This window comes from Carassius auratus, chromosome 24, assembly GCF_003368295.1.
Source record: "Carassius auratus strain Wakin chromosome 24, ASM336829v1, whole genome shotgun sequence".
Taxonomy (NCBI): domain Eukaryota; kingdom Metazoa; phylum Chordata; class Actinopteri; order Cypriniformes; family Cyprinidae; genus Carassius; species Carassius auratus.
In genome coordinates, this window is record NC_039266.1 from 16,179,557 (window position 1) to 16,203,535 (window position 23,979).

The 23,979-nt window shown below is 35.7% G+C and overlaps 2 protein-coding genes across 3 annotated transcripts; one reads left to right on the plus strand and one right to left on the minus strand.

The window, feature by feature from the left end:
* The first annotated feature begins 533 nt into the window (after positions 1-533).
* Positions 534-3,052, plus strand: LOC113042430 (zinc finger protein 112-like). The gene is made up of 2 exons (XM_026201295.1): positions 534-988; positions 1,169-3,052. Exons 1-2 carry the CDS (start codon positions 704-706, stop codon positions 2,330-2,332), a joined length of 1,449 nt encoding a protein of 482 aa, XP_026057080.1. The 5' UTR covers positions 534-703; the 3' UTR covers positions 2,333-3,052.
* A 5,321-nt stretch (positions 3,053-8,373) lies between these two features.
* LOC113042431 (ribosomal protein S6 kinase alpha-3-like) lies at positions 8,374-21,879 on the minus strand. Of its 2 annotated transcripts, none has more exons than XM_026201297.1 (21): positions 20,510-21,879; positions 20,186-20,302; positions 18,852-18,933; positions 17,854-17,934; positions 17,663-17,742; positions 17,428-17,534; positions 16,453-16,490; positions 16,041-16,183; positions 15,652-15,722; positions 14,680-14,768; positions 14,026-14,090; positions 13,835-13,937; positions 13,514-13,638; positions 13,272-13,394; positions 12,370-12,459; positions 11,686-11,844; positions 10,852-11,013; positions 10,687-10,763; positions 10,493-10,610; positions 10,269-10,409; positions 8,374-9,693 (listed from the first exon to the last, which is right to left on the minus strand). In XM_026201297.1, exons 1-21 carry the CDS (start codon positions 20,846-20,848, stop codon positions 9,571-9,573), a joined length of 2,433 nt encoding a protein of 810 aa, XP_026057082.1. In that variant the 5' UTR covers positions 20,849-21,879; the 3' UTR covers positions 8,374-9,570. The 2 variants fall into 2 exon arrangements, with proteins under 2 accessions (XP_026057082.1, XP_026057081.1); XM_026201296.1 differs by having other exon boundaries at positions 13,272-13,397; positions 20,510-21,874.
* Between the last annotated feature and the right edge of the window lie 2,100 nt (positions 21,880-23,979).

Genomic DNA, 23,979 nt, shown 5'->3' on the forward strand with positions numbered 1-23,979 from the left:
TCCCTAATATTCTGAGTGTACTATTGAGATTGGAATGTCCCAGCAATATTCTATTATATACAACCTCTTCTTTCCTTGTTTTACCAATATGTCTTATTTTTTTACTTACTTTGTTAACTGACAACGACGCATGCGCAGACCGCCTCTTTCAACAGCGCAAAACTTTATTCAGAACCGCCACCAGCTCAAAGAGTATACTCTTTGACCAGCTCAGGACCTGATACTGATAGAATATGAATTTTTTTGGTAGTGGGCTAAATAAAATGTATTATTATCTGAAACGATATGATATGATAATAATATATGAAATTAATAGGATAAATAATTAAATAAATAATTGTTTAAGAGAAAAGAAATATATATATATGTATATTATGTTAAGCTAAAGGTATAGATGTTAACACGGATAAAAATACAGTTGAAAAGAAAGAAGTGCTTTATAAAAATAAATCTAAGATTAAAAAACAAACTAATCGCAAGAAATGTACTTGTCCTCCTATCCGCTAGGTGGCGATAGTTTCTTCATCAAAATGTGGCATCAGAAGAAACAGCATTGCGCCTTGGTTTGAACGCCTTTTCACTATTTAAAAGGTCCCAAAGTGGAATTTTCTACTATGATCAATTGATCGTATGCAATGTAGATGCAATTAACAGCTTAGTCTAAACATTTCATATTAAGGCTCAAGTCAGTTGCGTTGTAAACATGCTGCATAAATGTGTGGTAGGTGGTTGTCCGAACCGATCGGACACCATTATTCATTACATGTTACCCGAGGATCCGAAAAGACGAAGTCTGTGGTTAAAGTTTATCGAAGACAGTAAAGCTGAAGACCCAACCTCTTCATGCCGAGTGTGCGGGCAACATTTCTCCGAGGAGAACTACTTCAAAATGGATCTGGGTTACACCACATGCATGATACTAAGCGTGGATGCTGTTCCTACAGTACAAACTCTTAATCGATCACCTGAGTCAGAAAGGGGGATTCAGGTAACATCTTCATTTTATTTATTATATATGATTTATAAACTTTATATAATTACACTTAAAGTACAGTTACATTTAATGATGGTATGTAATTTAAATGTAAACACATCTATCTATCTATCTATCTATCTATCTATGTATAATAATATGTAATAGTATACTGTGTCATATTGTATCTGACAGGAAGCAGAAGATGAGAGTTTGGCAGATGACACATGTAAGATCACCATTTCTGAGGCTGTTTCGCTTGCTTGTGTCAAAGAGGAGCCTCTTGAATATGAGCTGAGCTCCAACATGACATTTGGACAAGCGCTGATCTCCTCACCCGATGAGGGTGTTAAAGATGAAGAGAGTGAGCTAGCCGTTACTGAGGACGGCATCTCGACTGAAATTTCTGGGTTTAGAGAAGATCATGGCAGAAAGTACATCAACTGTCTAACTTGTGGCCAGAGGTTCCGCAGTAGACGCACCCTGATGAAGCACCGGCGGGCCAATCACGCTAAAAATAAAACCGAATCCGAAGTCAAAGAGAAGTTTTATATTTGTTCAATTTGTGGGGAGAGGTTTCATAAAATGGGTCTCCTTCTGAGCCATCGAGTCATACACACTAAGGAGAATCCAGAAGGGAGGTTTGTGTGCCAACACTGTGGAAAGGGCTTCCCCCATCAAGCTTTTTTGAAAGCTCACCAGAAGGTTCACGAGGATGCCGAGTCGACCATGCCGTTCAAGTGCCACTTATGTCCCAGGCGTTTCGGCTACAAAGTTGCCCTCGTTGCTCACATGAAACATCACTCATCTATACTCACATGCATCTGCCCCATCTGTGAAAAGAGCTTTCAGTTTAGAGGTTCTCTCATTCAGCATCTCAAGTCATCTCATGCTGGAGAGAAACTCTTGTGTAAGACCTGCGATAAGGGGTTCCTAAGAGTCAACGGCTACGTCAAACACATGGACAAACACAACGTGATGACCCCGTTCTACTGCGACATCTGCAAAATTTATTTTTCACAGCGAGGCTACACATCACACATGGCCACCCACGAGCACAAGAGCCTTCCCAAACAGCAGCCTGATGACGAGTCTGTTGAGAACCAGCCCGACGATCCCGAAATCAGTCTCGTGAGTGTGAATAGCTCTGAGGAAGGAATGGATCCAGTCACCGTGAGGCAGGAAGAAGCTGAGATGGAGCTGCTCTGTGAAGATGAGATGCAGGGTCTGTCTGGGAATCCAGTGGATCCGGCAGCAGCCGAAGGTTTGGAGTCTGAAAATGCGGTTGTGGAAAAGGAACTTCCCCAAAATGACCATGAAGAGATGGAGAAGAGCGAGGAAAGCTCTGGCACACAATGAGATCTCAAGTCTAAACAAGAATTGTATAATGAATTAACAGTTTTAGCTAACCAAAGGTGAAAACCCATGTTTTCTTTCACTAGTTAGGTAGGTTTATGATTAAACCTAAGGACCTAATTCTGTATAAATGTTAGCTACATGGTTAGTTAAACTACAAATTGTAATTGTAGGCAAAATTTCTGTATTTCTTTTTACAGAATATGTAACGATATATTGTATGTCCATTTGATTATCTTTTTATCATGTAGAAAATGTAAGTCTCTGTGGTGTTAGTAATAATGTTCAGCTGCTAATAATGTTTAGACATTCTATGTGCATGTTTACAAAGACATATATTTTATACAATGCATTTCTTTAAAACAGTATTCAAATATCATGTATGATTATTACTTGAAGACCAATTGTTGTGGTCAAAGTCTTGATGCGAAGAGACGCATTTATGGTTCTATTTTCTGCATTTTATAGTTATAAACACATTAGTTTATAGGTTTGGCATTAGTTAGTTTCTCTCTCTCTTTTTAATGAAAATTTAATACTTTTATTTAGCACGGGGATGCATTATATCAAGCAAAAGTGACGGTAAGACAATTATAATTTCTGTTAAATGCTGTTCTTTTAAACTTTCTATTAATTTGGAAAATGTGTCATGATTTCCTCAAAAAAATTTCGTCAGCACAACTGTTTTCAACACTGACAATACTAATAAATGTTTCTTGAGCATCGAATCAGCATATAAGGATGATTTCTGAAGGATCATGTGACACTGGAGACTGAACATTCTGCTTTATACATTACAGGAATACATTTTAAAAATAAGTTTTTAAATTGTAACAATATTTCATCATATTAGTGTTTTAATTTACACCAATATGGTTTGTAAATGGTAGTGTATATATATTTAGCAAATTTGTTTCTAAAGGCTCAGTCACACTGCAAACTAAACATGCAAAATTATTAAAAACCTGAATTATAAATAGTTAATATAGTGTTAAAACATACAATTTCATATTTTTGCTCTCCCATGATGAACACTTTCTATAAAAATGACAACAGTGCAAAAAAAGACATTTACAGTCATAATAAAGTGTTTTTGTAAAAATGGCAAACTTTATTTTCTACATGTACACTGTTAAAATTTATTGTAATTTTACAGGAAATTCCTGGCAACTAATTGCCGTGAATTTACAGCAAGTAATATACAGGTAATATATTGTTTTTTTAATACAATAGAGTCCTGTATTTTTACAGCAGTGCTACTGTGATTAAAGTAGCATTATTACAGTAAAATGCTGTAATTTATTTAAATTTACTGTATATTTACTGCAACTCAGTTGCCAGGAATTTCCTGTAATTTTACAGGAGACAATTACAATATTGTAATTCAAAATATATTGTAATTTCTAAATATAATAAAATACTGCAATTTTCCATCTTCCAAAATTAAAACCAAAACAATGGCAACTTTTTATTATTTTTATTATTAACACACTATGCAACATCACATATTACAAACTTATTTTATCTTTTTATTTCATACAAACAAAATTACAGTTTCACTGAAGAATCTAGCTCACTTCCAGACGTCCAGAAAGTCTATCATCAGGGGGAACATGGTAATAAATAACAAAAGGTCCCAACCAGTCTTGAACTGGGGAAGCTGTGGGGTGTGGGTGGGCATCAACTCAAAGCCCAGGAGTCTTCTTAATAGGGTGCAGACAGGTGCGTTGAGCCCATGTCTCTTCTCTGCTTTGCTGACATCTTGGAATTGATTCCACAAAAAGCTCTGAAAACAGAGAGAGTAAAAACAAGTTTTCATATCAGGTAATGATAAATACTGTGTAAAAAAAAAAACATAAAAAGTAAACTTGCTTGTAGAAAAGATGACGTTGATGTATTTATTTAACATCAACACATTTAACAACATAACATTTAGAATTACATTGGCTTTTACATTGTTTTTCTTAAATATATAATGTCACTGTATGCACTGTAAATTGAATGTTGCTTTGGACAAAAGTGTCTGCAAAATGGGTCACATGACATTGCTAAAAAGAACATTATTTTGTGTATTTGGTGTAATGAAATGTTTAAGCGGTTTAAGGTTAAAAAAACACATTATTGTTTCTCCTCTACAGGTACTCCTCTCCTCGCCTTCTGAAACGTGTTGATTTTTACAAAGCTCATCGTTCTGAAAAGCGAAGTGTGCTCTGATTGACCAGCTATCCAATCTATCTATCATGTGACTGAAATGTTATGCCTCTTAACATACTGTGCCCTGTCCGGCCGAAGCAACGAGACAAACATTTAAATATAATGTTTATTTCATTATAATGTCAAAACCCATTATAAATGTGATATAAACATGATTTCTAGTCGTGTTCTCTTTTGGAAGGCCAAACAAAGTAGTTTCCCTTTTTAAAGAAACAGCGTTTAAGAGTGACGCTTCAATTCAAACGAACGAACAAACACATGAGAGCAATTTCAAAAGCATAAGGAGCTGTCTGTTCTGCTCTCTTTAGCTCTCGATCGACCTGGATGTTTTAGGCAATATTAAAATCCTGGCGGGGACGTGTCCCGTATGAACGGCGCATATGGCCACCCTATACAGATCTTCTTCATTCACCAAGAGCTTGTAACACTCCAAAGAGAAAGGAAAAAGTAAAATCACATCTAATGACTTTAACACCCAAAATTTACTTAATGAAAATTGTAATGTTAAACTGCTGTCTGTCAGACTTCTCTGTGTTTACATAAATGTCTTGCAGGGCAATATCAACTCTATGTTAGACACTTAATAGCAATAGCTTTGTCTCCATCCAGCTTTTTAATGCACATTTTAACATTTTGAAAACAAACAAAAAAATCCTGAATGGAAACGGTTCAAATTCACATAAAATATTCTAATGTGAATAAAACTTTTTATGTGGATTGACTTGCTAATAAATGCAACATAAATGCACATTTGTTGCAACTCTATCGGCTGTTTTAAGTTGCCCCTTAAGTTTTGATCCCACAGCGTTTCATGACTACTCTCCTGTCCATTTCTAATTTACATAACAGAGCTGATGGAAATGCTCTCCAGTTATAGGGTTTCTTTGCCAAATTTCTACGAATGCGCTTAAAAGGTGCAAAGGAATTGGATGGAAACCTGTCTTATGACATCAATGCATAGAGTATATCATAGAGTCCATTTTCTTTATAAGTGTGCAAACAGTTTTAACATACCTTTAGTGCTTGAGGCCTCTTTAGGATACTGTTAGTTAGACACGTAGACAGCGAAGGTCGCTGCACTCCATTCAGAAGGTTGTTGTGGGGCCCCATCACAGTTGTCCCTTCCAAAGACATCATCCATTTGTCTGCACTTAGTGCCTCTCCTGAAATGCATACACAATATGATAACTAAAAGAGCACTAGAACGCTTCACTACACACGCATGAGTGGCAGTATTGGCAGGATGGGCAAAAGTACCAATTTTATCAGGTGGGAGACAAAGTTATGGTATGGTTTTTCCTAATTTAGACTAGGCATTTTAAGTATTTTTGAATTACAGCCTTTCCTTTCTTCTTTGACATATAACCATATGACAATTATTAACAGGCCTTAAAGCAAGCAAACGTATGTTCCATCTAGCAGCCAGTGTGCAGCTGTTCCCGCTCAGTCTTTTCCTTCTGCCTTGACCGTTCATGACCGTGGTACAGTTATGCCGCGTTTCCACCGACCCCCCTCATTTCAATAAGACGAAATATGATATCAAACACCATTGCCTCCTTTCGTTCTCATTTTCATTCGTTAAACATATTAATAGCCGCAGAAATAAAGTTCAGGGAAATGTAACGTTAGGCCTTCATTATATAAAACAAAATATTATACCAAACAGTAGCCTATTGTTTCCTTTTTTCATTTTAACATATTAAAAGATTAACTGAATAAAGACCAAAGATTACCTGTTTGGTTCACCCAAAACGAATTATATTTTATGCTTTACCACTAAAGAGACATCACAGCCAGCGGCAAATGTCAGAAGGTCTAGCCGAGTTGAGAGTGCTCCCGACGGATTAATGATCACTGAGCTCCCGCTGATCGCGTGGAGTTGACCGTCTCCGACATCAGCGAAACACATTTTTTAATAGACGCAGTCTTTATAAATAAACCACATATTTGAGTTTTAGACAGCTAACTTACATTCTCGCCTGAAATAGTTAAAACACTATACCTTTCATGACACGATGACAGTAATATTTTAAAAATTATCAAAAGAAATGGTGGTTGAAATTACAATGCTGCATTGACACTCCCGAAAGTTCAGTAACGTTACCTTTTAAACAAGTACCTCGCGAGCAGGGACTTTCTGAGGGGCATTTTTTTTTTACCCAGAACTTTATTTAGATCATGGTAGCTGCGGTGGAAGCACACCGAGTTCCAGCTCAAAGTCCATAGTTTCTGGGTAAAGTTCTTGCGATGTAAATCTGGATAGAGTATGAAGACGCGATTTTAACTAACTTCACCCTATTCCACTGAATGATACCAAATGAAACAATCAGCACTCACTCAGATCACCAGTATTAATAGAGCTCGGGCGTAGACGTCATGGAATGGTGCATTGTGGGTAACGGCGGCCATTTTAGAGGCATCGCAAAGCAGGTTTGTAATAAGATAATAGCCAGTCTCCAGAAAAAGTTATAGAACGTGACAAAAAAAGTTGCCTATACCTATACGGACAAACTTAATAATGAAGCCAAACAACGCTACTTAAAAAAAAAAAGAGGTTGTAGGCGGAATCGATCCCTATGAACACATGAAAGTTTACCAAGCCTCAGTTTCCCTGATAATTTATCCTACCGGGTCTGTGGAGTGAGCGCTTACACCTCCGATCAATTTAAAAATGTCACTTTCACTTTTTAAAAAGTCACTGGAGGCTCACCTGCAGATCATAAATGGATCTGCAAATTAAACGTGGAGAAAACAATCTTTTTCAGTAAGGAAATGTTAACATTAACCAAGCATCAGTGGTGACACACACACACACACACACTTATCAGATTCTGCGAGCTATGAAGCTTGTCTATGCGGGTTTGTTACACTTCAGGAGTAATTACTCACCTATCATACTTGCAAAAATCCACTGTTTTCCTCCGGTAGTTCTGTAATCCGGTATAATATTGACGAACATTCACCTCAGACACAACCCACCATTCACCAAAACAAGACGCTTAACTTCCTATTTTGAAGTTCGTTCCAGTTTTTTTTTTTAAACAAGTTGTTCAAATTTGTTAAATACAGTCAGCACAAAAATATCAAAAAGCAAATTAAGTTCAGGATTGGGTCAAAAGAAAATGTTTAAACAAAAAATACAGACACTAAACTGACTCCCTTACTGGCCAAAAACTAGAGAAAACGTAATGTGTTTGTGTCTGAGTTTGTGTGTGTGTATGTGTGAGAGAGAGAGAGACCATACACAACATGTCTCACCATAACTATGTATTATAATATTATCGAAGGTGATGGTTTCCCTCCGTACAGTGGCGACCCAAGCCATCTGACGCCTCTTGGTGATTTCTGACACCTTGTGTTTTTTTTCCAAGTAGGAAAATGTTGAAAACTAATATGATTTACGAGGCGTTTGCCCTGTCGATCATGAAACCGATTACAGCAGTTCACAATACAGCAATACTGAACCATTTTCCAAAAAATAATCAAAATGAATGACCAAATGACCAACGTTACCTAATGCCTACTATACAGTACATCTACTTCTGTACCGCGATTCCCACAATGCATTGCGACGTGACGCAACGATCCCGACCTCTATATATAAAGACTTATAAAACAAATGTTATGTTACATACCTGAGACGTGTTCTTTCTTCCAAAAAGTACCGTCCGTTGGCCGCGTAATTTCAAAATTCAAACAGCAGCGATCCCACAATGCTATGCGGTTGCTGTAAAAAAATGCTTCTACAGTGTAGTTACAATAATTTTACAGGACTGTCCGTTAATTTCCCATCATGCATTTGCATTTACAACAAAAACATGAATACAGTGCGTTGTTGTAAAATTTATTGTAAAAATTACATCAATTGCTAACAGTGTACAAAAGAAAGAACAGAATAGCAGCTTGCTATATGGACAGCAACATTTCCAGAACTCTTCCAAGTCAAAGACGGGAAAAATACAACTGAGATGAAAAGAAAAATGCACAACATATTTAAACTTGCTCAGAAAAAAAAACAAAAATAAAACCTGCAAGGAATCATAAGAAGAATTTTAAAATATATTAAAGAGGGAAAACATCCTCAGTCATGCCACTTGCACAGAGCTAATATAGCATCTTGCCCATGCACATTTATAAAAATATGTGTAGGCTGTAAGTAGTCACTAAAAAATTAAATCTCTGAGCATTTCTGTAATTCTCTACATCCAAACAAATAAACAGGTCAGCAGGTTTACAGCCTTTTAAATTTCCGTCCCAGCTTATTTCTTTTTTGTATAATGTATTGCGTTTCACCTGAGTTCTCTATTTGACATTCTGTGCCGTTTACATGTAGGCCTCCTCTGCATTTTTGTGCTTTGGACCTCGTTCACAATGTCGTTTTATAAAAGGTACGCTAAAAACTAACGCCAGCAGCGGTCATATAAACATTTGGACTCGTCTTATAGTCTTGTATGGATCTGCTGAAGGAGTCTCTCCAAGTTCGCTATCCAAAAATGACTGGAGAACAAGGTTTGCAGGGACTTAAATATGCAATGTGGCATTAATGATGTAAAATAATAGGCCAGAACAGGATACAATTTGAATATTCAGTGTTTACCTGACAGGAACGCATCCCGTATACAACATCCCCATACAACTGGAGCTTTTCGCAACTGTGCGCACACTACGGTGCAGGAATTTGTTGTCGTCCTCTTAAATCCACATCCTCCCTGAATACATCTTACCTTTTTATAATGACTGAGATGCAGTATGTTTATATTCATACACAGGTAATTTGCTCCTCAGAAATAGTCCACAGATTCTTTATTGGTTTGAGTTTAGAGGCAGAGGCGTGATTGTACAGGCCGAACTGTTTTTATTGGCCCTCGTAGTAACCAGTGAAGGAAGATTTTGATTGTCCACCAGGGGTCCTCAGAATCTACGCTTGGCTCTAAGGCCATGATGCATGGTGGGCAGCAAGCAAGCCGAGTTCCGGCTGTGCTCAAACCAAGCATGAGTTCACAGGGCTGGAGGTGGAAGGGATTTGCTCATAAAGCAGTGGAGGTCAGTTTCTTCACTCCTCTGCGCTGAGCGAGAATAGAACAGCCCACGGGCTCCAGCATGGGAGGAACGTTCCTGTTCAAGGCTGAGTATGTAGCAGCCATCGCCCCCTACAGGAGGAAAGATTTCATACAAACCTTCCTGAATTAACCTGTCTACTGAAATTTTTCATCTATTTATAAAATGTAAAAAAAAAAAAAACACAAATAAATTCTAGATAAATATATATACACATCTATCTATCTATCTATCTATCTATCTATCTATCTATCTTCATTCATAATAATTAGTCCTTATCTACTAAAAGAAAGCATTTAAAAAAAAAAAAAAAAAATATATATATATATATATATATATATATATATATATAATATATTAAATATATATATATATATATATATATATATATATATATATATATATATATATATATATATATATAATTTAAATATACATTTAATAACATTTAAAAGACTATAAAGCTAATACTATAAAAATACAGTACATTTCCTTGATATTAAAAAAAAAAACATTTCTGCGAATTTGGGACCCTTGTGTATTCTAGGAGCATTTCAAATATAAATTAAGTCTAAGAGCAAAGTAAAATATTTATGGGAATATTTTTTAAATTAAAATTAGATGTATAAGCTTTATTCCAAAGGATAATGTGTGGACAGGACCAAACCTTGACCAGATGGGGGGCGTCCTGTCTGTTCAGCTGGTATTTGGGAAGCTGGTCTCTGTGAAGGATCCAGGGATGTTTTAACACCTGTGCAGCTGTTAGTCTCTGATGGGGGTCTACATGTAACATCTTAGACACCAAGTCCTGTAAAAGACGAGGTGTTTGAATGATCTTTAAGGAGATGTTTTTTGAAGAGTGTAATTTAGATGCTCTTCTCAAGTAGGTACCTTTGCCTCAAATGAAACAGAGCTCCAGTATCCACCTGTGAGAGAAAACTTCCCACCGCCGATTCGAGCTAGAATCTCCTCTGGTGTGTCCTCTGGGCCATTAGCAAATGGAGTGAATCTGAGAAAAAGCCCAGTGTCAGTTGAATACAAACACATTTTGAAAACTATAGTGCTTGGTTTACATACTTACTTACCCAGTTAACATTGTGTACAAAAGGACACCTAAACTCCAGATATCACAGGCAGCATCATAGCCCTGTCTCTTCAGCACCTGAGGACCAAAATTATTATTTTTTTGGATTAAGAAACTGACTTTTATTTGACAAAATACTGTGCCTCCGACGACATGTAAAATGTACCTCTGGGGCCACAAAGTTGGCAGTGTAACAGGGCGTCATCAGCAGTCCGTTTTCCGCTCTCAGCTGCTTGGCAAAGCCAAAGTCACAGATCCGGATGGACTCGGGATTCCCAGATTCATCCACATAAAGAATGTTACTGGGCTTCAGATCTCTGTGAACCACCTAATGAGGAGGAAAGGAAGCTTGCATAAACCAAGGCGGCTCACGAACCGTTTAAATAATTTTTTTTAAACATTTTAAATAATCATTTAAATTTCTAATTCAAATTATTACTGTTATTTTACATTTAAATTGTATTATGTACAGTTATATTACACAGTTATACAGTTATAAACGTTCAAACGTTTGGAGTCAGTGTGATTTCTTTTTTTTTAAATAAATAAATACCTTTCAATTAGCAAGGACACATTAAATTGATCAAAAGTTGCATCACATGAATGAATGACATTTTTCAAAACAGTTTAAAATAAAAAACATTGTGATAATATTTCACAATATTACAGTTTTGTGTATCAAATGTGCTATATAAATAAACTTGCCTTGCCTTGACTATTTCTCATCAAATAGACTTTTTTAAAAATGTCTGGAGAACTCTTGAATGGCAGTGTACATCTATTGCGGCTTGAATGAGACCAAACTGGCTTCTAATGTTGAGTTTATCTGCATCAGAGTCATTATAAACCAGTATATGGTAAGACCAAGGCAAAGCCTCATGTGTTTCCCAAGATCACAATCTTAATGTACTTCAGCTGGGCTTTAAGTTTCATTCCCTCAGTTATTGTCTCTGATGTATTGCGCACATGCTAGAGTTCGAGCTCTAGAGAGGTCACATACCCCTTGATTGTGCATGTACTCCACAGTCTTTGTGATGGTGTACAGCACAGCGCTGGCCTCCCGCTCTGAGAAGAACTTCTGTCTGAGGATCTTATCCAGCAGTTCCCCTCCCTTCAGCAGCTCTGTCACCAGATACACTGAGCGGCCATCGTCGTACACCTGCATACAGTGACACGGCTATATTACTCGATCATCGCTAATCAGTTTAAATTCAACATCTCTTCTATTTTATTACTAACATCACTTTTCATTAAATGCTGTAGAAACCAATTCTGCAATCCATAACATCATGATAAGGATGTTTACATCTGCAGCGAAACAAACGTTGTGTTAGAAGGCAATCAATGCCATGTTTAAGGAACACTTGAAGCAGATGCATTTATAATGTAAGGAAACACTGGAAACAATAATACTAATACACTGCTAAATGAATATGAATGATGGATAACCTGCTCGGAGTAATTTGCAGGAAACCCTATGAGGACAGAAACTCATTACACTACTCTCATTCCAGAATCGGTTTTAGGTAAACACATCAATGCTCTTTGAAAAGAACAAGACATTACCTTAATATAATTGTGTTTAGCCACTAAGACAAAGTTCAGAGTCTGCCGCCACAGACTATTGTCTTTCAACCTCACGGAGGAAAATAAAAAGAATGCATCCTTGTTTCTAAACACTCACGTCTTTCAAGGTGATTATATTTGGATGCTGTCCATAGCGTAACAGAATTTCCACCTCCTCTGTTGGATCCCGTTTAACTTTATTGATTATCTAAACAAGAAAAATATAGAGAGATATATTACAATGTCCAAGAAAGTCATTGTTTAAAAAGGCAGTACTAAATTGTCTTTCAAAAGGCCAAAAATACTTAAAAATGAATGCTGTCTACATTTTAAATAACTAGATATATACTGAAAATAAAACAATAAAAACTAAAATTAAATTGCTGGAAGTGAATTTCTGTATTATAATGTCCACTATTAAAAAAAAAGTATATTCATTGTTATATGCTAATTATTACATTTACATTTAGTCATTTAGCAGACGCTGTTATCCAAAGCAACTTACAAATGAGGACAATGGAAGCAAAATCAACAAATTTTATTTTGTTAAATAATACAATTTAACAAAGATAATAAATTAGTAGTGTTTTTTATTATTAAAAATGAATAATTATGTCAATACATAAATTATTTTAAATAACATTTAACTCTCATTTAAAGTTTGATTTAATATGATTTATAAAAAAATATATTAAGTTTTTTGTTTTTATTAATAATTATTATTATATCATTATTTATGAGTGTTCCTTTTTGATACATTTATGTTATGTTATGAGGACTACATTTACAATTAAAATTATGAATTTTATTTTTTTGTGCTTTATTTTTAACCTAAATATAATGGAAAAAGATCAGGCACAGTTAAATATCCAATAATGACTGGGACATTTAAAAATCATTTCGTTTTCAAATGCTTTTTTTTTTATTATTATTAATTTGCTAAAGTGTTCTGGATGGTGGCTTACTGCCTCAATGAAAGCAACCAGTCAGTGTGTTGGTTTAATATGACTCATTTCTCACCTTCACTGCATACTCCATTCCTGTGCTTTTCTGTATGCAGCGTCTGCAGATGGAATATGAGCCAACCCCGATATCCTCCTTCACCTCATATGCATCATTGAACTGAGACACACTTCTGTGGAGCTGCTACGGAGTGAAAGCAACCAGATGTAATGCTGACATAAAACCTGACATATAGCTAGACACTAAAAACAGTCATTACAGCATATACTACGTGGAAAGAGGCTTAAGTGCGTGTATACCTGAACTATAGAGCTCACACTGTTGCTCTGCAAGGGTTGAGACTCTTCTTCTGAGCTGATGGCCACAAAACTGAAACCTCTGAAGAGTTGATTGGCATTGGCACTAGGGGGTACACCTGGAGAGTCTAGCAGAAAACACACAGTGGCTTTGTTCAAGTCATTAAATACACGATTAAATAATCTGACAGATTTCAAAAGGTCTATCAGCATTTAAATAAATAGGTTTTCGTGTTTTTGTCTGAGAGGGGATTAAAGACGGATGGCAAACACAGTCTACCTGATCGAGCACCAGACATAGTCCGTTATGATAAGCTGATGTACCTTTGGGAGTTTTTGCTGTAAATTCTGGGTCAAAGTAGAATGTGTCGTCTGGTCTGCCAGAGGCTGGTTTGAAGGGTGGGTGAATCTCTCTTCTAAATAATTTCTTTGACAAACAAGACACGATAAAACATTAAACCCACCGTACATTAATAGAGTGTCATTCCTGTAAAAACGTTCCTGTAAAGACTCACATTCCAGTCGATGGTAACATAAAACTGGTGCCTCTTTATCTCTTCAACTCCGTCTGGCCCAGCACCTGCAGATGACCACAGTCAAGTTCAAATCAAATATGAAGAACTAACTCTGCAGAAATGACCATCCAGTCAGTGTTATTTAAAAGGTTGGGGTCAGTATTATGTTTTTAATGATTTAAGAAGTCTCTTATGCTAACCAAAGTAAAAAAAGAAAAAAAAATACAGGTCACGCACAATAAAATCAATATATTTAAATGTTTGATTAATTAAATATTAATATTATTTGACACAACTGCTTTTATTTTAATATATTATAAAATGTAATTAACTTCTGTAAAAAGCAAAAATAACTTTATCCTTTAGAAATCATTCTAATATGAAATATTAAGAAATGTCAAGAAATATTATTTACGTTATTATTATAAACATTGCTGTAATAATTGAGCTGTACATTTTTTGTGGAAAAAATTATGTATTTTTTCTGGGTTCTTTAAAGAGCAGAAAGTTAAAAAGAACAGTTTTTATTTGAAATATATATATATTTTTTACAATATAAATGTTTGTGGTTAATTCAGTGTATCCTTGTAGAATAGAATAGAATAGAATTAAGAACCCAAACTTTTCAAAGTCAGAGTATGTGAGTGGGCTTACCTAATCTATTGGATGGGTTTCGTTTGAAAAGGCTCCTGAGGAGACTCTGAGCTTCTGAACTCAGAAACGGAGGCATTCCAAGCTTCGCCCTACACACACACAAAAAAAGTCACAAGTCAAGCCAGAGATCATCCCTTTATTATTAAGCTATACAATTTTAAGTGCGGGTCGTTTACCAATGAGATTGAAGAACACTGTAATTCTAATGTTCTGTTATCCAATTAAGTGTCTTTTGTACATAATCTTTCAGCTTTTACATGCCAAACATGTGATGTCAGCCAGAAAATCACTTCCTTTCTAAGTGAGCAGTTTTTTTTTTTACCAGAATGAGCATCAGTGTATGTGTATCAGATCTTGTGGTGATAAAATCAAATTATGGTCCAAAATCTGTCTACACAAGTCTGGAGGTCAGATAACACAGAACAGAGGAAAAAGACACAATGAGTCACTGTCATCTGCACTGATGTCACTTCCACAGCTAATACTTACTGTATTCACTTCAGTTGCAATAGTGGGTTCTTATCAGTCCTCTGCAGAAGCCTCAGATGAACATTGTAATTGACAAACTCTCATCTTGCCTTCTCTAAATGTCTGTGGTCATTCCACTAAAACCACATTACTACAGTTTATCAAAGCCGTAAAACTGTGCGCAGACCTTTGGTTATAATTATCCCCCACAGCAGTGCTAGTGTCACGCTGGAGCGTTATTCACTCTTCAGCAGGCCGCACTGTGACGTGACGTGTTTTTGTATGGTTAAGTGTTTACTGACCGTTAAGTGCTTAGTCTTTTAAGTTAAACAGCACTGTCAGCTAAACCAAGGGCTTATCCTTATCTCTACAGTACTTAGCATCCAGATGTTACACAGACCAATTCCGCTGGCTCTTCCCACTCAGAGTGGATGACTGTGTTTAGATTATAGTGTGAGTGGAGTCTCTGTCGGGATAGCGGAAGGATGAGGCCGTCACACTTACTTTAGAATCATAGTCATGGTTTCCTTGCGGTCCTTGCCTTGGAAAGGCAGCGTTCCAGTCAGCATTTCAAACTGAGGATGGAGAACGAAACAAGCTGTTTCTCTGTAATGTTAATAATTTTTGTTTATGCTTAACTGCCTAATGGAACACTATTCCAGATTGCTCCTGCCCAGTTTAGATAGTGTTCAAGATTTTGTTATAATTTTATATTAGTTATTATTTAATAATGATTTTTTTTACATTTCCGAAATGTTTTTTTAAAATAACAAAATCATTTAAATGTATTTATAACATTATTAACTTATTAATACAAATGAATAACAAAATAAAATGCGTAAAATTTAGCAAAAAAAAATTGTAAATTAGCACAGGAAGTGGTGCTCCCTTACCATGAGTACCCCGTAAGACCACCAGTCAGCGCTATAAGTGTGTCCTCTTCTGTTCACCACCTCTGGAGCCATATACTCTACTGTCCCGCAGAAAGAGTATGCTTTATTTTCATGATCGATCGACTCCTTACTGAGTCCAAAATCTGAAGACACACAAACACAATTTTAGTATGACAACATCAGTGTTTCAAAACTACAACTGAAACTACTCCATTTTCTACACATTCATTTCCCACACATTAGCTCTGTGCGATTCACCTTGTCATATAGTATGAGTGTGATATAGATAGTCATAAACCCCGTCTGTCTGCCCTCCCATGAGGCTGCAGTCGAACGGTATCAACACAAAGCCCTAAACGCTCAAGGTGGCACCATGCTGATGCAGCCATTCCAGCAATCTGAAATTACCTACCTGTCAGCTTTATGTGGCCTTCCTCATCCAAGAGAATGCTGAAATTACACAGATTCACAGCATTAAAAAGTCATTTAACAGAGCATGAACACACTCACACAAAGGAACCCCTTTTTTTACTGCCATTCCCACCCTGAGCCATGAGGACATATCTCTATATGTCACAGCTACAAGACTACAGCCATTATTTTTATAGCCCTATTTTATCCAGACATAAATGTGATTTATGGACGACCTTACAGACAGCAGTGATGAAGGATAAAGAAAAAAGAAAAAAAAAGGAATGAGTGAGTGAGTGTGTTTTAGTGATATAAAAAAAAAAACGCAAAAAAAGGAAGCATGGAAAGGAAAATATACACTATTTTTCAAAAGATTGTTTAAGATTTAAAAAAAAAAAAAAAAAAAAAAAAAAAAAAATTATATATATATATATATATATATATATATATATATATATATATATATATATATATATATATATTTTAAATTCTCTTATGTTCACCAATGCTGCATTTCTGCAGTAAAACAGTAATGTTTGTGAAATATTATTGCCATTTAAAATGCTTTTTCCCCCAAAATATATATAAATCGTAAGAAACAGAAGAACATAATTTATTTCTTAATAATGAATAAATAATTTTCTGTAATACTTTATTATTAACGTCTATACTGTCACTGTTAAATAATATCATGCATCTTTGCTAAATAAAAATGTAAATTCATTTAAAATAATTGAATTAATGTAAAACATTTTCCCAAATTCTCTTTCCATACTTTACTTGGTTTTTTCCCCTTCTTTTTTTAAAGTACAATAAAAATTCCCACTTTTTGGAATTTGATGGTCATTTTGTTTTAAAATAAATAAGTTTGGAATGAAATAATAAATGTTATAAATAATAAAAATTTTCATTGATTTGGGTGAATTGTGCTTTTAAATTAGAGTATAAATTGGATTTATTTGAGAGCATTCAGTACTTCTCTGGTTTCAGATCTCTGTAGATGATGCCTAGTCCATGCAGATGGTCCAGAGCTAAAGCCAGCTCTGCCAGATAAAACTTCACATCCTCCTCTGTGAACATCACCTGAGGAAAGACAGGCCAATCAGACAGGCTTAAGCTGTTGGTGGCTACATCAGACTATGCTCTGGATAAAGCATCTGCTAAAGGTTTAAATGTAAATGTTTTGCTTGGGGTAACCACTCACTATTTACCTCTTTTGACAGTCGAGTAAAGAGATCACCTCCTCTTAAAAAGTCCAGAATCAGATAAAGCTTTCCTTCAGTCTGGAATGCTGCACAAGTACACGAGAGGAGTGTGAGAAAGAAAGAAAGGCTTCATTGGCTAACAGAACATTAGAACGAGAGCGGTTCTTTATTCCGATTGGCTGATGACCAGCACTTACCATAGTGTAGCTTAACAATAAAGGGATGATTAACCTCCACCAGGATGTCCCGCTCCATCTTAGTCCTGACCCGATCCCGTACTGAAAACACACACACATAAATAACAACACTTCTCTTTACTTCCATTGAGTTCACTAACAACGTTCCCCCCCGCCCAGAAATCTGCCACAGCAGAATTACGCAGATGGCACCGGATGACTAATTAAATAAAGTAGGGAGAAAAATGCAGTGCCAGAGAGACAAGAGAAGCTGAGAGCTGTAGGGGGAGGAGAGTCAATTTACTCCTGTGGATGTAGATGTGTTTATCATCTGGAAGGGCTTTTTCATAGATGTACCCTTCCACAAACATCAATTTACATTCTTAAACAGCTACAGCTGGGAATTAACCAACCAAAACACTAGAATAAACAGAACTTAAACAGGTTACTGTGGAAAAGGTAAATGCAATCTGGAGTCCCAGTGTTAATGAGACTTTTGAACTGCCTTTAATATCTCAGCTATAGGACTAAGGCCAAACATCAAACATCATTCTTCCTGTTTTATTGAATTTGTTTTAAGTGTTTTAAATAGGATTTGCCCTTTGTGTTAATTTCAAATTGTACTAGCAGTCTTGTCAATGAATGATAAACAATTGCATTGCAGTTTGATTAAATATTCAATTTACATATTATTATATGTTAAATAACGGTAATTTCATTTTAGTAAGGAGCATATCTTGTGTGTTATATATTATAAAAAAAAATGAATAACTGAATAAATGATACATTCACATTCATTTATTATATTTTATATACATTTTTCTTTTTGTTTTTTAATTATTTACATACAAGCATACCTTATTGCTTCATTATTGTTTAAATAATTTAAAAGTTAGCGAAAAATGTAAATAAATAAACATGTATGTATGTATGTATTTACATGCACATACTGTAATATTGGCCATTGTTCTAGATCTCAGCACTGGCCACTGAAAACCCAATATTGACTTGCTTAATACCTTTTAGGGTGGCTTTTTTCAGCACTTTCATTGCGTACAGCTGTCCTGCATCCGGGCCTGTTGTCTTCCTCACTAAAAACACCTGCAACCCACAAACAAAATCGAACATTAAAAATGCTTTAAAACAGCATCTGTTGTGCTCATCAGTTCTTCTTGAAAACATAATTAGTTCTGTGCCGTGACACTGTAACCATAGTGACCATGACTAGCTCCACGTGTAATTTTACTGAGATTGTTGTTAAAATATGAATGACAGTTTTTTCATCTGTGCATGGCTCATGCTTTCATATGTGCTGATTGCCTCTCAAAGCACAATGCAAACACACACACACACACACACACACACACACCAAACACTAAAAATACATTCGTATAGGTGGGTGGTATGACCAAAATCTTATATCACTGTATGAGTAATTTCAAATTACAGTAACAATATTAACATTAACACAACACAGTCTTTTACCTAAATATTTTAAACATCACATACAGGTAATATATAATATGCACCATTTGATTATGTAATACATTAATTACTTAATAATTAATGTATTAACTGCTTATTAACCTTGTTTGATCATTTTTTGAAGGTAAGTTTCTTTCTTTTTAGATTTTTACAACATTAACCTAGTTAATCATTTGATTAACCTTTTTTATTTTATTAATGTAGCTAATTAGTTAATAAAAAATGTCATGTGAAATCAACTTTTAGATGCCATCTAAAACAAATGTGTAACTTAGATGAATAAATGCTGTAGAAGTGTTGTTTATTGTTAGTTCATGCTAACTATGGCAGTTAACTAATGTTAACAAATGAAAACTTATTATACATTGAAAAAAGTTGAAAAAGGAAAGTATGCATTAAGCAAAAATATAATATTGATTAAATTTATTAATTCAAATACAGCACCATATACTGTATATCCAGCATGTATCAAGGAGGCCCCTATTATTTAAATACTATAATATTATTAACATTTTGAATTAGCTTTTATTTTTATATTTGATATTTTTTGTAATTTTATTTGCTTTTTTCATTTTCATTCATAAGTATTTTAATATTTTAGTATGTCAACTTAAAAATATTTATTTCAGTTAGTTGCTAAGTTTATAAAAAAAAAATTCATCAATTGTTAAATAAGTTGTTTACAATAACAACAGTAGTCCCTGCTCTGCCTCTCCATGGACCTATATGGAGTCCTTGGACTAATAAGGTTGAAGACCCTTGCTATAAACAGTAAAACAGAAATTTAACCTGTTTATAAATTTGTACCATCATGTATACAGTATATTAACAAAATCTTAGTTCACAGCCCCAAATTAATGCGACGTACCTTTCCGAAGGAGCCCTGTCCGAGCACCTTCCGGAGCTCAAACTGCTGCGGGTCGGCCTTCTCTGAGCCCTCTTTAACATGATGTGTGATGCTGATCTCTTTAACCGACACTTCTTCCTGGAGAAATGATGACAACAAGCCAGTGAGAGAATTACATCAGCTAGAAACACAAAAAACTTTGACAGATGTACAAACACATTCAAATAAACCAGCCAGAGAGAAATTCCTTTTCCTTAATTCACCTCAACTCTATAATAAACCTGAACATGCAGCATTAAATGAACACGCGGCTTGAATATGCGGTCGCAAACGCATCACTCTCACCCACGCCACGCACATCACGGCAGTGCGCCGTTGTGTCCCACGGGTTCTCGGGGCCGACCTGGGGCTCGTCACCCTGCTCCATGCCTGAGGGAGGAGGGGTTGAGCCCCGGCAGTCCCTCTGCAGTCTGCGCCTGCTGCTGGGCTTCTGATGCACAGAGAGAGCAGGACCAAACTCAGTAGAAAGCTCATGTGACGGACAGCTTCCCACATGGTTGCCATGACACCGCCCCCAATCCTCCTGCTCAATCCCGGTAGCGGTGGGTGTGGAGAAGGGTGACTAAAGACACAACGTTCAAGCTCTTCTTTCCTCACTCTATTCCTCCCACTCTCTCCATCCATTTCGCTGTCTCCCCCTCTAATCCATCAGCTTTCCATGTCCTCATGGTGAGATGATGTCATCCTACGTTGGCGTACCAGTAAAGTGTCTCTCATGCAACTGATGAAAGTTTATGGGCACAGACAGCCCTCCATTGCTCAATATACTGAGACCCAAACAATAACAAAACTCCCACTACGATGCATTAAGAAAGAGTAGTTGATTAGACAACGTTCAACTGAAATGATACAAAATTCGGCTGCATAAAATAGTTAGTTACCTAATTTTTTCTTTGAGACTGGTCATAACAGAAAGGTCAAATCAGTTACGTAAAAAGGTAGACTGGCCTAATTTGAATCCAAAAAGTAACTTCTAGTTATTAAAACTAGTTCTTTAGACAGTCTTATGTAGTGGCCAGAACTGGGTAGTAACTGATTACAAAATGTAAGTACTTGTAATTAGATTAAAATACATTTTAAAATACTCATAATCAGACTACAGTTGTTGTTTTTTATTGATGACATAATTATATAGTATTCACACAATGTAAATAAATTATTCACAATTAATTGATTCTTCCTAATTTCCTCTTTTTTATCTATTAAATGTTCTTTTCTAAAACAGCCTATACACCACTTCTATATATTCAAGTCTTACAGTTGTGTGGACATTCACACAAAGAATGCACAATTTAACCTTTTTCTTATTTGAATGCAATGCAGACATTTCCAAACGTTTTTTGTCATCTGAACATAATTCACCTAATAGATTTACTTGAAGTAGCCTGAAATTTTAAAACAAGCGTTTTAATAATTAAGAAATATCACATTTCCATGTTCACAGTTCTCTGTTGGTTAATGGACACATGACATGCAGGTAAAAAAAAAATCAATATTAGATTTTTTTGGTAAATGTTTTATTCTGATTCATGTTATTTTAAATTTATTATAATTTGCCATTTTTATGATTTCATTAATGATCTGCTTTTCATTAAACTGACACACTCCCTGCAGTTCATTTACAAACCCGTTTGGGAAACCTTGATGTAACGTAATGTTTAATGCATTGGAATTATTTACTTATTCTATTTATGTATTTTTATATCAATATGGTACAAGATTATCCTATTTAAATCAATTTGATAAACGATTTAGTAATCTAAAAGTAGGCTGATTACATTACCTAAAATGTGTAATGTAATAGATTACATTACTAAATACAGTTTTTGATTTGTAATTTGGATTCAGTAACAGACTACAGTTTCGAAGTAATCTACCCAGCTTTGATAGTGGCTAAGTTAATACAGTTGAACACTGGTCACTATGGCTGCATTTCACTTATAAACACACACTCACAAACTTCCCTTGGCACTTCCCTTCAGGGGAATCCCCGCTGCCATTTTAAAGTGCATTCCACTTTGTGAAGTGGACAAAGCAAGATTATGTGTATGGACCCTTGACCCCTCGATTCTGACCGAGGAAGCAAGTCTACTTCATATGTCAGGCAGCTCCACAGAGCAGTGCAACAAGGTTGTGACATGACCACAGATTGTGTTTAAATTACCCCCACCTCAAACAAATGTATATTTTTTTTATATTTAAAACAGCCAAAACATACCCATTTACATACGGTATAACATGCTACATCAATAATAAATAATAAATATGCTTCAAAGCAGATTCCAAGTGATCACCAATTCTTCCAAGGCTTCCACTAGTAGTGGGGCACTCTTGCAATGAAATCAATGACATACATCCAAGTCAATGAAAGGGAGGGGAGTTAGGGATGAAGGGAATGGCTTAAAAAATGGTGGTCTGCAGCCTAGATATCACCCAGATCCCAGCTTGAAAGTCTATATTTTCTTATCCATTTGACTGTCCACCAGGCAAAGGTTCAAAGTCAGACAGCTTACAATTGAAGCTGTTATTGTTAACTGAAACACAATCTATAAAAAATGTGAAATATACTATAGTTGAAATAAAATATATAGATATTAGCAGAAAGATCTAAATCTAAAAAAGACTAACAAATACATAAGCTTAAGTTGTAGTTAAATTATTAAAATGGAAATAAAAATTTAATTATATATTTTTATAAAATCGGTTTTCAAATCATAGGACCACCAAATATGTGGAATATGATGAACTCTTTCCTAAAATAAGGATATTAAAATGTGTGGCATGATAAAGACAATGTAGTTGTTGTTACATTGTCACTGTACTAAAGGTAAAATAAATTATATTATAATATTATCTGGAAAATATTAGTGGTAATTCAAAATAATTATTATTCATTTCAAATTCTCTTTCCATTAATATGTCAATGTTTGTCATAAAATACCAGAAAAACCTACTACAATGCCAAAATATGAAGTATAGACTCTGTACAAGCACACTGTGTGTTTTGTTGTCCCCCTCGATGCAATGCACCCAACCTTCAATCTGGAGAGTGACAAATGAATCATAATCAATATTGAAGCCTCATCTACATAGTGACTCATTTGACTGAACTGCCAAAAGTCAGGACAAAATTAACATTTATCGTTGCTTACTGCATTCTGTTCTCAATATTATTTTGGAAAAAAAGGTGGAAAACACTGTGCAGAATATGTGTATTCCATTCTGAACACACCCAGAGATTTTCGACAGCCCCCTATGTAAAGCTCACAAGACTTGTGTAAAGTCCACCTCCATGAAGATCCCCAAATTCCTTTTCTTCCCATCTCCAGTGTTATCGCCAAAGCTGATGGAACTATAAATACCTCAGAGTCCCATAGAGAGCGATGTGGAAGTGAGGCCAGCGAATCCTCCATCCTGCTCCAGCCCAAATCAGTCTGGCTTCGTGTCAGCCTGGGCTCCCTCAAAGCAGCCAGCATCCTGCCATGAGGTGCGGGATCTCCGTCCAGCCCTGACAGTGTTTCAAACCTTTCTGTCGATTCCCGAAGCCCCGTGGGAAAGTCTATGGTGTGACGGTGCAGCCGTCTTAGACTAGTCCAGTCTGGAGAGTTTGTCTCCAGCATCCAAGCTAAGTATTTCCCAGAAACAAATTCTTTTGAGATAAAGTATAAAAGCAACTGCACTCCACTTCAGATGACTTGGCTTGTTAAGTTCTTGCTGAAAAGCACAGGAAAGTGTCTGCAGGAACTTGGAATCTT